The following is a 13,594-nucleotide window of genomic DNA, read 5'->3' as shown; positions in this document are numbered from 1 at the left end:
TGGAATGGTAAGGGCTACACTTTTTGGACTTTGTGACGCTGTCATGTAGAAAAATCCACAAGACCTAGAAACATCTGAAAACTAAACATCTGGGTTAGTCCAGGGTGTGTGCTTCACACGCACCCCGCACCACTGTCTTACCCACACAATACCCTGCAAACCTCCAACTTTGCTGGAAATCACACATTTTCCACACATTTTTGTGATGGAACCTTCCGGAATCTGCAGTAATCCACAAAATTCCCACCACCCAGCACTGTCGCATCTATACCAATACAAACTGCCTTTTTGGACCTGCTTTGCTTCCCCCTCAATTTCAACATGTTTTTGGCTCTTCCCTGTCACAGGCACTTGGACAACCTACACAAGTGAGGGATCATTGTTATCGAGAGGGGTACGTTGGGTGGTAGAAAATGTGTACTGGTGCGGTAATCCCACACAGAAAGGTAGGAAAAATGTGATTTGTTTAGCAAAATTTGAGGTTTGCTGAGGATTCTAGGTAAGAAAACGCTGGGGGATCTACACAAGTCACACCTCCCTGGACTCCCTCAGGTGTCTAATTTTCAGACATATCTGGGTTTGGTAGGTTTCCCTAGATGGCTGCTGAGCCCAGGACCAAACACGCAGGTGCCCCCCCACTGGGTGGAAGGACGTTTGTGGCTCCCCTCAGATTCGAGAACTTTGCATCACCAAAATATTAGCAAAGTGTTTTTTTTGGCCAAATTTTGAGGTTTGCAAAGGATACTGGGTAACCGAACCTGGTGAGAGCATCACAAGTTGCTGCATCCTGGGTTCCCTAGGTGTCTAGTTTTCAGAAATGTCCAGGTTTGCTAGGTTTTCTCAGGTGCCAGATGGACTGGAGGCAAAAATCCACAGCTAGGCACTTTGCAAAAAAAACAGGTCAGTTTTCTTTGGGAAAATCTGATGTGTCCATGTTGTGTTTTGGGGCATTTCCTGTCGCTGGCACTAGGCCTACCCACACAAGTGAGGTACCATTTTTATCCGGAGAATTGGAGGAATGCTAGGTGGAAGGAAATTTGTGGCTCCTCTCAGATTCCAGAACTATCTATCACCGAAATATGAGTAAAAGGTGTTTTTCGGCAAATGTTAACAGAACCTGTCGAAAGCCCCACAAGTCACCCCAGTCTGAATTCCCCTAGGTGTCTAGTTTTCAAAAATGTATAGGTTTGCCAGGCTTCCCTAGGTGTCGGCTGAGCTAGAGGCCAAAATCCGCAGCTAAGCACTTTCCAAAAAAACACAGCAGATTTCAATATAAAAATGTGATGTGTCAACGTTGCGGTTCCTGTCACGGGCATTAGGCTTACCCACACAAGTGAGGTACCATTTTTATCTGGAGACTTAGGGGGAACACAGAATACAAGTACAAGTGTTATTGCCCCTTGTCTTTTTCTACATTTTTTTCCTTCCAGATGTAAGACAGTGTGTAACAAAAGATACCTATTTGAGAAATGCCCTGTAATTCACATGCTAGTATGGGGACCCCGGAATTCAGAGGTGTGTAAATAACCACTGCTTCTCAACATCCTATCCTGTGCCCATTTTAGAAATACAAGAGTTTCCTTGATACCTATTTTTCACTCTTTATATTTCACCAAATGAATTGCTTTATACCCGGTATACAAGAAAAACACACTGCAAGGTGCAGCGCCTTTACTGGTTCTGGGGACCTAGGGTTCTTGATGAACCTACAAGCCCCACATAAATCCGCAACCAGAAGAGTCCAGCAGATTTAACTGTATATTGCTTTCAAAAATCTGCCATAGTTGGAAAAAGTTATAAAAGAAAATATGGACAGAAATGGCTATTTTTTTACCTCAATTTTAATATATTTTTTATTTTAGCTGTTACTTTCTGTAGGAAAACCCTGAATGATCTACACAAATGACCCCTTGCAGAATTCAGAATTTTGTCCACTTTTCAGAAATGTTTAGCTGCCCGGGATCTGGCATTGGTCCCACACCCATTTCTGTCAATAACTGAAAGGAGGCTGAAAGCACACAAAAATAGTAAAAATGGGGTATGTCCCAGTAAAATGGCAAAATTGTGTTGAAAAATTAGGTTTTCTGATTCAAGTCTGCCTGTTCCTGAAAGCTGGGAAGATTGTGATTTTAGCACTGCAACCCCTTTATTGATGCCATTTTCAGGGGAAAGAAACACAAGCTTTCTTCTGTAGCCCTTTTCCCCACCTTTTTTTTTTTTTTTTTAAAGAAAACTGCATTTTAGCTGTATTTTGGCTAATTTCAAATAGCTATGAGGGCCTAAGCGCAAACTGCCTCAAATAGCCAAAAAAAGGCTTGGGACATGAAGGGGAAAAGGCCTGGCAGCGAGTGCATGCAGGAAGCAACTGGTTCACTTGAGCTTACACAAGCTTTTTCCTTAATTTTTTCCTCACAGTTGAAGTTACTTACTTTCGGTAATGCCTTATCTGTCGGAGACAATTTATCCGCAGATTCTTTACCTTTGAATCTGACTGGATCAGGAAGATTACTCATGAGCAGTACCCCTGTGTGCCAGTAGGTGTAGATCGGCTCCACACCGAAAATGATGTGGAGGTCACCTATATAGGTGCCACCTGGGCACGCTGACCTTAGTAACTTTTCACGACTTTCCGCACCAGGAGCACAGAGTCATGAAGTGCACTGACCTTGCTGTGTAAAAATCGAGGGCCCTTAAGGGAGGGTCCTGAACCATAGAAACCGCTCTGCCCAGCAAGTTGGTTGTGTCTAAACCATACCTAATGGTGAACTTTGCTGTGTTTCCGTCCTTGACCGCGTGGGAGAGAATGGCTCTGGCCTCCTCCGGGACCTGTGGCAGAACCTGTGCAACCATATCCCATAGCGTGTGTGGATTTTGGCTCAATAAGCATGCAGTGTACCCCAACTATAACACTAAGGTGGTGAAAGAAAACATCTTCTTCCCTAAGCTATCCAGCTTCTTGGATTTCCTGTCCAAGGGAGCGGCAGGGAACGTGCCATCATGGAAGGTAGAGGCTTCAATGACCAAGCTATCAGGATTGGGGTGTTGGGTGAAGAAAGCCGGGACCCAGGAGTGGGGCAATGGCTGCGGTCAATTGTCCTGTTCACAGGAGAACCTGTGTTGGGCTTGGACCAGGTTCCAAGTAGGACATCAGTCAGTGTTTTATTGAAAAAGAGCAAGTGTTCGGAAAAGGATGTTCCAGGCTGAAGCACTTCCGTCAAGCTGTTCGTCTTGATTACCACAAGGGTAGCTCGAGGTGCAGGACTTCAGCCGCCCTCTTCACCACCATAGTGCATGTTGCTCCCTCCTCCATAGCCACGGTAGGGGGAAAAGCAAGTGAGTATCAGGAGAGGTAACCAGTCTACTGGTATCACCCAGTTCCTCACACCAGTCAATGCTTTCCTGACCATCTAACTGGTATTCTAAAGGGTCCAGTGACCTCTCCCATTCTTCCCTGAGGGCTAACCCTTCAAAATAGGGCACAGGCGCCGACCTAGGACACAAAGGTCCTGTCAGCAATGGAGTCAAATCAGTCGATGCCATTCCAGCTCCATGTCGTATTCAGGGATCCAAGTGTGTCTGGCACCACCGATGGGCACTGTAAGCATTGAGGTAGGTCACGGTGGCATGACCCGCACCGGTCCGGATCTGTAATCAGATCCATTGGAGCCAAGGCCGAAGCTGCCGGCATGATGGGGCCCCCTCTAACTCCAGAGCCCAAAGGCTGTGCAGAGGGGTCGGCCCACTCAAAAACACAAGCATGGGCTTGTAAAATTCTTTCACATGAGCAGGGGTCGTGAAGTTGACCCTTCCAACGGCTCCTCAGAACCTTGTCTCGATCACTGATGTTCCTTCGTTGCAACAGCCAATGGGCAAGGAGAAGTCAAAGCATGCTTCGACTTCTTTTAATTCTTATGCCTCTTTCCCGAATGCCCCGAGGACTTGGGGCTCATGGAGCAGTCCCACAACCTTCTCCCGATTGGGGTCAAGACCTCCAAGGAGTCGCACGATGCAGTTTTGCCTGCCAGGCCGCTAGCTGCTTCGGGGACCGTGCCCTCAAGGCCTTCGACACCCTGGCCCACAAGTCGGAGCATGACTTGGAGTCATGGTCGTGCTCAAGTCCACTGACACACCAAACTGTGGTCTGTAACTGACATGCCGTGGTGACAGGCATCACATGATTTGAAACCTGCCTTTCTCGAGGACATCCTTGACACACAAGGAGGAAAAGGCATGTCAAAAAGGACAAAAGGGTATCTCTTTCCCAGATCAGCACTAAATGGCATACAGAAAAGAACTGATGTAAACATGCCAAGATTGTGCCTACATAGGTGACTGTGATGCCACTTCCGATGTCAACTTTGCCGTGCGGAGCCGATCAACACTACCTACCGGAACACAGGGGTACAGCTCACGAAAAATCTTCTGGATCCAGTCTGACGCATGAGAAATTCAAGAGAAATTAACCTATGGCTAGAAATCGCTATCAGACAAGGCACATTTTTTCAACCTGTTTGACTATACAGTACGTTTCTACCATAAACGCTGCAAAGTAGTTCATGTTTTCATTTACAATAATTTTTCTGCAGAAAAATGCATTAAAAGCTGGCCCGTCAAAGACTTACGGAGATACTAACACACTGTTCAACTTTGGAGTGTTTACCTCCAATGCCAGAAGATATATATGTGTATATGTGTATTTATGTCTTGTGGTCCCAACACGCATGCAGGATTAATCTATGTTTATGAATATCTTTGAGAATCCTACAATGCAGAAACTCCTACGCCGTCAAAATCTGTATTAGATGGCCTCCCCGCCTTAGGACCTATGTAATTTCCTCTAGACAAAAATGTTGGTCTTAGGATCTTAACTTTTATATATTGCTTTGTAAGTTACATGAATTACAGGCTGTTTAAGAGCATCCACACTCTGGAGACATCGTACTAAACGGTACCAACCAGTTACAAATTCAAGTGATACTACTGTAAAGTAAAATCTGTCTAAAGTGGCTATTCTAGTAGAGGCAAACTCTTGCATGCGCACAAACACAATCACAAATAGTTCTTAAAACAGAAAACAAGCCCTGGTGAAGACAAGTCAGTCTTTCATTATGTCTGTGATACACAAAAGTAAGGGCAGGGGAGAAAACAGAAAATAACCGCAGGAACTACTTGCAGTGTCTAATCATCTGCAATAGGCAGCATCTTTGCATGGATAAGCTGTCAGTAGCCAGATGCTAAAAAGTCATCTGTGGATAGGTTCCTTTGAATAAAGTCGAAATTCATAACAAATATACAATATTTGTGAAAGATTAACACACTGAAAATAGATAGAAAAACATATTTGTGGTGTAATAAATTAACACAAAAAGCATGAACCGGAAAGGAGTTTGAGCAAAAAGCCTGAGTAACTTACAGAGAATCAGATTCTTCAGGGTGCAGGTAATACCTGCTGCAAGCTTCTGGCGCAATATGAACAGGAGACTGTGCTTCTACTGGAAGAGATGTACCTCCTGGGCTGGGCATGAAACTTCTCTTAGTGGCATTTGAGATGGGAATTGGTGGCCGGATGGTTTTCTGATGCAATGCTGTCTTAGCTGTAAAACATATTAGGTGACAACTTAAATGTTACTCAAATTAGCAATAAAAAGTTATGTAACAGCAGGTTACGGAACTGCATTAAAAAAAATCAAAAACAAAATGCTGAAAATAATAACAATTGCTGTACTGTGATAAAGTGGCTTTTATTTGAACTGGGCTTAACAGTGTTTTTCATGTATCCATTAATGTGCTTTTTGCAAGTGCTGCAGTTGAAGGTAGCCTCGGCTAACTTAATGGCACTCGATTTACCAACCTCAGAATAAGTAGAGACGAAGTTCGCCTGTCAGGAACTCAGGTTTGAGACATGAACATTACAGAGTTCAGCAAAAAGTGATCTTGCCTCCAGTACAGTTATCCTGGGAGTTTATGCGGTATTCCAAGATCAATACAGCTGCCTGGCAGCTTTCCAACAAGTAAATGTTTTTAAGGCAACTAGTGATACAACACCAACCAGAGCAGCGCTATTATCTGTAGCGATATATATTGCACCATCATCACAGAAGTAAATACTTATGACGCAAAGGGTCGCTTCCAGGTTAATAAGGTGTGATGATGAGGGATTCTTTAAAGCGGAAAGCGCGGTTGAAGGCCTAAGTAAATTGTCATTGTGCTCAAGATTACATCTACTGACATTAACCATCTTTGGTAATTCACCCTTCAAACTGAGCAGGGGAAAGACAAGGTCACCTTTATCAGTGTGTAAGCTTCAGCTCTTTTATCCTAAATTATTTATATCTCGTCTGCCATTTTAGTTATCCTATCTAACGAAAGTGCAGGTAATTACGAACACAAACTCTTAAGAGACTCTCTTGTGTTTGATGTATGACTACTTCCATTGTCTAAATGTGCTGCTTGGTGAAGACAAGCAGTTTAGAGCTCATTTTTCAGAGCGACGTGTTGGGCGCTGCAAAGTGCAACCAGATTAGATGGCCGATCACATGACAATGAAACCCTGAACAATGGATCAGAGCCACAAGGACTGTCCTATTGAGGCAAACGAAAGAAGTGTAGGAGAATTATGGCTTGATTGAAATAAAAATCTCAGAGGAAATTTACATCAAAAATATATTTTACAATCTGATTAGAAATGGGGCAAATCATACCTCGAGGATAACTGTATGTCCAGATGCGTACTGGTATTCCAAATGTCAGCATGGGTGCCGGTTTCTGAAAGGCCTAGATTTCAAGATTCGTGACAGCAAAGTGCATTCAGCAAGTTATATCTTTATTGTCCAGCACCAGTATGGGTGTATACCAGCTGATTACTTTTATCTTGGGCCTTTGTAGATTCCTCTCAAGCAGTACACAACGCTCCATGTTAAAAGATTAACGTAAACTGACTAATTCCTTCGGTACTACAAGCTCATCTTCATCAGAGATCCAGACCTAGAAATACATGCCGTCCAAAGAAAACTTCCCCGTCCATGAAAGGAGAGCCTTTTCTTGAGGTGGGACATGATCCTAATCCGTGCTAAATACAATAACATGTTCTGCCAGCTCTTAATTATGTGCAGATCTCTTCATGAATTAATTCAAGTGGAGAAAGCATACAGATTTCTTTAGACAGGTACGACCCTGTTCATCTTTGGGGGTGAAATAAATCTGAATTTAAATTTAACTAAGGTAAAGTTGATAACTGACATTGTGGAATCAAATGGTATTTCTTCTGTGTAGGCCAATGATCTGTGTGAGAGGCGACAGACAAATAATTTCCACTCTCAGCCAGACAACAGGTTATGCGGATGTACCCATAATGTATCCTTGGGGATTCAAAACCTTCACGCTAATTACTTAAGCAAAGTTTAAAAGAAAGCCATTTTTGCCTTAAGGCTCACCTTTCTTTAAGGAGCAAAAGTTATGTCAGAGATGATATCACTGTGCTCCTATGAACTAGAGCACAGCATATATCTTTCTTGATTGTTATTTAATTCTAGCTTAAAAAAATATTGATAATCTCATGTAGGACTGCTATGACCTGCTCTAGGGGGGCAGCGGGTTAAAAAAACTTCTGGAGACCAGTGAACACCATATGTATTTGTGACGTTAATACACAGTGAGGAGTGCTTTCAATCACATAATTTTGATCATCTCTTTGTTGCTACCTTTTTCACTCAAATTTTAGTATACACGGGGCTAAAGATTAGCTATCCAATAATTTAACTCATTTACTTCTGCAATAAAAGAAGCTCACACTGAGTGGCGGAACCATGCCGAAGCAAAATAGCCGTCTTCCCAAGAAATCTGTGAAATGTATACTCCAAACAACTAAACTTCACTCTTGAAAGCTGGGGATTGGAGTACTCTATTTCACCACATGTTGGGTCAATCGGGAATGCTTTGGGCAAAAGAAAATGAGGAGCTGAGAGTTATCAATGGGGTCTGGTAGCAGATTCCACACCGCTGCCCAATAAAAGCAAACCCCACTGTCGCACAAGAGGCAAAATCTAAATCTACTTGCAACAAACAAGCAGACGCAATCCATGGTGGAGAATAGGTAGGGTGCTAGTGTTGACGGGTACCAGTGACCTGGTAAGCTGCCTCCTAGAGGGGAGCTAGTGCAGATTTCAGCAGCAGTGGGTTCATCGTATAAGAGGAGAAGAAATTCTGGATCGCAGAGTTGCACTAGCAGGTGAACGGGCAACAATTTAGATTCATGGATAGTGGCGCAGCATTACAGCAAAGTTCCCACAAACAGTGAACAGAGCCATTTTGGACCGAGACAGGCACACTTTCCTAACATACTAGAACAGACTGGATGCAGCCATATTTTCAGCTTTGTAAACCTAGCCTTAGACTAAACTCCCCCTACTGGACGAACCACAAAACTGCAGCACCTACAGAGTACTATAGTCCATTGGTTCACAACCTGTGGTCCAGGGACCCCTGGGGGCCCTCGAAGCCTCCTCAGGGGGTCCGTGACTGCTTAGAAAATTAAGTAATATTAACAGATTAGGTCCCCAGCTTTCAGAAATAACTCAGAAGAGGAAGGGGGTGCGGGGCTAGGGACCCTGGATTCCTATAATGATTCAATGGGGGCCCGGGGTTCCAGTGATGATAAAGTGGGGATACACAGATGTCAAAAGGTTGGGAACCACTGCTATAGAACGTACACTACTGCATTAAACAAAATGAAGTGGTGCACCTAAGAGGGAAAGGCTCACAGAGGAGTCACCAAATTACAAATAACCTCTGCACAAGCACAACTCTCTAATACCTAGATACATCACTATAAACAACTCCCACATCAAAACACTGCACAAGTAGGAAGCGACCAAAGACTCCCTTCTACCATGTGTATTCTTTTGATCCCTGCTAGGCTTTCCCAGAGCTTTTATTTACCTTCCGTTGAAAGTTTAAGATCTTGTTTATGTTACTTTAGACCCACAAATTAGTCTGAAACTTTCAATACTCTTTCTATGTTAAGTATGCATACTAGATGTCTAGAAATCAATTCCAAACTCTAGGCTGCATGGGTTATCATCTTGAACATTTGCAGTGACTGTCTAGAAAGTAGTATCTATATATTATGGGCTGAACATTTATAGAGGACATGCCACAAACTAAATTGGCTCAAATTAAATATTTCCCAACCCCAATGATTCTTCTTGCAAGTAGAACACAAAGGCTGAACATTTGAGCTAGCTCTTCATCGAATTCAAACATGTGACTGGCACATTTGAAAGATTTTTGAGTCAGGGTCTCAACTCAAAACACTATTTCTCTACCCTTAGGGAATGGTTTAGAGGGGCGTGGTATCAGGAGTTAGACCAAAGGTGAGACACTCTACGCAGCATTTGGTTGAAGACAAAATGAAGCCGTCCAAATATTTTGCCTATAAACGATTTGCCACCAGAAATGTCAAGTGGATGGTGCAGACGTTGCAGAAAATATCTGCCTAGTTTAGGTTTGCAGGCGTCAACCACTTTCAGTGGTACATACTGCACAAAAACACCTAATATTAAATATATATATATATATATATATATATATATATATATATATATATATATATATATATATATATATATATATATATATAAAATAGCCTTTCACAGAATGCCCATTAAGTGTCCCTTACATGCTGGCAAAACTTTGTGTGTGTCAGTGACGTGTACTGAAAATGTACCCCCCACCACAGCAGGTACATGTTTAGAATCCACATAGGGTGCCAGTAATTCTACCTTACTACACACCAGAGTAGTTGCTGCCACCTAGTTTTTCTCCACAGCAATAACTACAATCATGGCCACGTAAACAGTGCTGGACAAAAGCCATATCAATGTAGCTGTTACATCTTGCTGTAGCAGATTTTCCACTAGTGGTTGGTGGGGAGGTGTTGCCTCCACCACACCACTTCTGTACTTCACCAAACTCTAAATGAGGTCAGTGGACAGAGACTGTGCATTATGGGCAAAACAGTTCAAAACAGAGACATTGGATGTGGCTTGGTCATACTGCTGCCAGCAAACCAAAGACATTTCCTCAAACTGGAGGCACAGGTAAATAGACTTCAAGTTCCTTCACAGGCAGGCGATATGGGTTGGTTTCTGAGAGTAGAAGTTGTTGCATGAGCCAGTGTTGTCGGGGCCAGTGCAGAGCAATCAGGATCAGGCAGCACAGTTCTCTCTTCATTTTCATTAGAATCCTGAAGATGAGAGGGTATGGGGGAAAAGCATAAGCAAAGATCCTTGACTATGTTATGGAAAACACATCCCTCCATGACCCTCACTGTGGTTCCCATCTGATGAACAACCGGTATTTTCGGTTCTTTTGCCACACGAAGAGATCTAAATTCGGTGTGCGCCATCTCTGGAACATGGAGTCGAGAATTGGTTTAGTTCCCATTCGTGGCAGGTTTGACTTAAGGTTCTGATATCAGGGTATCTGCTAGATTGTTCTTTATCCCTGGCAGATGGTCCGCTTTGATGGAGACAGAGTGTAGTAGTGCCCATTTCCAAATTTTCTGAGCCTCTAGAGAGAGAATGTGGGACCACTTACCTCCCAGTTTGTTTAGATAATGCATGCAGGTAGTGGTGACAGTTCGAATGGGGACACACAATGTTTGTATCCTCGGAAGGAATGACTGCAGTGCCAGAAAAATGGCTCTCAACTCTAGGAAACTGATGTGCATTTTGGAAAGAGAAGCACTCAATCTGCCGCTTATTTGGAGATCTTGAAGATGGGCTCCCCAACCTCCCAGGGAGGAATCTGCAGTGATAATAAAACCTGGAAGTGGATAGAGAAATGTTAGCCCTGCTAAAAGTTTGCTGTCGGATTGTCACCACAGAAGTGCCTTTTTTATGATCTGAGGTATTAGAATTAGATCATTGAATGATCCGGTTACTTGGAGCCACTGCTTGTCAAACTGTTGTTGGAAGGGTCTCATTCTGAGACGTGCGTGAGACAGCATGAGGATGGCTGAGGACATCATGCTGAGAAATTACTTTAGAATACGCACAGAAACAAACTCTTATCTGGATAGATCGTGAGCCAGTAACATTATGCATCTTTGTCTCACTGCGGACAAGAATGCCTTGTTTTAAATGGTGTCCAGAGTTGCCCTGAGAAATTTTATCCTCTAAGAGGGTGAGAGTACTGATTTTGGAAATTGACGGAGTCCTAGAGACTGAAACAGTTGGAGGCAAATCAACATGGCTTCTGTGGCCTTCTGAAGAGAAGGTGCTTGTACAAGCTAATTGCTGTGATCCGGAAAAAGTTGTAGTCCTTTGAGCCTCAAATGTGCTGCTACTGGGGCAAGGCATTTGGTAAACACTCGGGGAGCTGAATGAGACCGAACGGTAAGACTTTGAACTGAAATTGAGCTCCTGCCACAGTAAAGCAGAGACATTTTCGATGCTTTCGGTGGATAGGGAGGTGAAAGTAGGAGTCTTGCAAAGCGAGAGTGGCCTTCAAGTCTGCAGGGCCGAGAAGTTGCAATACTCGTGGAAGGACTTTTTCTGCATATATTTGTTTAGCTTTTTCTGTATATATTTGTTTAGCTTCCCGAGGTCTAGAATAGGGTACCATCCTCCCACCTTTTTCTTTATTAGAAATAATTGTAAATATAACCCCTTTCCTCTCTGAGAACGAGGAACTTTCTCTAGGGCACCATTTTGTAGCATGAAGGCTGCTTCCTTCTTGAGTAAGCGGATTTAGGTCACAGGTGTTGTCTGTGGTGGATGAGGAGATGGAAGGTGGACAAACTCCAAAATATGGCTAAATCTTCTTACATTCAAGACCTACTTGTCTGTGTTCATTTATTTCCATTGGTTGCAGTAACGAGATATGTGAGCTCCCTTGGGTGGTAGACTAGGGGAAACTGTAGCAGGCTTCACTGAATTGTCAGTTATTCCTGGACGTGTCTCTAGATTGTGCTGGTTGCTTATATCTGGGCTGCTGTCTTGAAAATACAGCTTGCGGTGGTGCATGATATTGGCGCTGCTGGTAGGTGGAATAAATGATTGATAGTTTTGAGGTTGGTACCGTTTATAGCTTCCATGAAAGGCGTAGGTTCCTCGACCTCGAACTCCACGTAAAGATGTTTTCCTATACTGAAGAATTTCCAAGAACCTAGCCGTATTGGTATACGTCTTGATGGCCTGTAAGGCACCATCTAGATGCTTTCCAAAACACAAAATCGCCATCGAAAGGCATGTCCAGAATCTTACTTTGTAACTCTGGACGGAATGTGGTTGCCTTAAGCCAACCTTGGCGTCTAAGGGCAGCTGCACCAGGCAGCTGGCGAAAGGCTTGGGAAGCAATGTCCATGGATAGATCAATGATTTCAGACGCTGCTCTTTCTCCTTCTTGTAAGATTTTACATGCCTCCTGTTTTTGTCTGGCAGAAAGTCTAGATATGGTGTGATATCTGACATCAAACCCCCCAAGTATTGCTAAGGCATTGGCTGCCTGCACCGTAGTTCCAGAGATGGTCAAGAATCTCTTGCCTATGTTATTGAGTCTTCTACCATCCTTGTCAGGGGGGGAAATGATAGGTGCGGAAGGATTCTTTGATCTTTTCTGTGCAGCCAGGGTGATCACTGAGTCTGGGTTTGGATGTCCCACCAAACATGGGGTGCATTGTCTGTGGCCTTGTATATTTATCTATTTTAGGTAGGACTGCGGTGACTGAGCTGGTGCCTTCAGGACCTTTACGCCTTCTTTCCAAACATAGTCGATTATTGGCATCGCTCTCACCGTTCTTCTTGAGTGAAGAAATTAGTCAGACTGCTTAACCGTTATAGGAAGGTGAAAACTAGTCGCAGCCCTTTCCATCAGGTCTGAAAAACACCTATGTACTCTGGTGGCGAGTCTGCTGGTTGGGCAGGTGGAGGAGAAGGTGTGGGAATTATGTATTCATCCCATTCACTGCTAGAGTGTCTAGCGTCTTGGATTTCACCCTCCTCCGCAACATCATCAGCTGAAAATAGATCTTGCATAGGTGGAACGGCAATGTGTGAGGGTGTAACACCCCTTGGTGTTGAAGGAGGTGCATGAGGTGGCGTTGTTGAAGGAGGTGCAGGAGGTGGCGTTGTTGGAGGAGGAGGCAGTTGTGATCCCACAGGTGTTGGAAAACGTGTACAGTAGTCTAATAATATAGCGTGTAAGTTTTCAGCTAAGGAAGCTGAAACATGGATTCCTAAATGGCAGCATAGACGATGGATGTTTCGTCGATGAAGGCTTCCCGGACAAGGTTTAAACTGGTGCCTGAGGAATCTCAGTTGACGGAGGGAGGATTTTGCTACCGTGCAAGTTTCTTCTTCCATGGAGATTTGTATAACATCCACAATGAATAGCTAGATGAAGGTTTTCCTTTTTGTGAGGAGACGTGTGAGGGGTCATGGCACGTTTTCTTAGCAGCCTTTTTATGACCCTCAGGCGACACTTGTGATCTCACCCTCTTTTTGTGCTTTTCAGAAGGGGCGTTAAGAGCTAGCAGTGTCCTCATCTTTAGAGATAACATCAGATTTAGTTTTGAGTCTCTCTAACCAAATTA

At 43.6% G+C, this 13,594-nt stretch overlaps 1 protein-coding gene across 2 annotated transcripts in view; it reads right to left on the bottom strand.

Annotated features, from left to right (window-relative positions):
• The window catches only part of CAMSAP1 (calmodulin regulated spectrin associated protein 1), a 342,698-nt gene that overhangs the window by 105,579 nt on the left and 223,525 nt on the right, over positions 1-13,594 (bottom strand). For both annotated transcript variants that reach the window (XM_069241639.1, XM_069241640.1), the window contains one exon: positions 5,414-5,594. In XM_069241639.1, the coding sequence (XP_069097740.1) occupies positions 5,414-5,594 (181 nt within the window). The remainder of the gene's footprint in view (positions 1-5,413; positions 5,595-13,594) is intronic.

This window comes from Pleurodeles waltl, chromosome 6, assembly GCF_031143425.1.
Source record: "Pleurodeles waltl isolate 20211129_DDA chromosome 6, aPleWal1.hap1.20221129, whole genome shotgun sequence".
Lineage (NCBI taxonomy): Eukaryota > Metazoa > Chordata > Amphibia > Caudata > Salamandridae > Pleurodeles > Pleurodeles waltl.
This window is presented reverse-complemented; position numbering and strand designations above follow the sequence as displayed.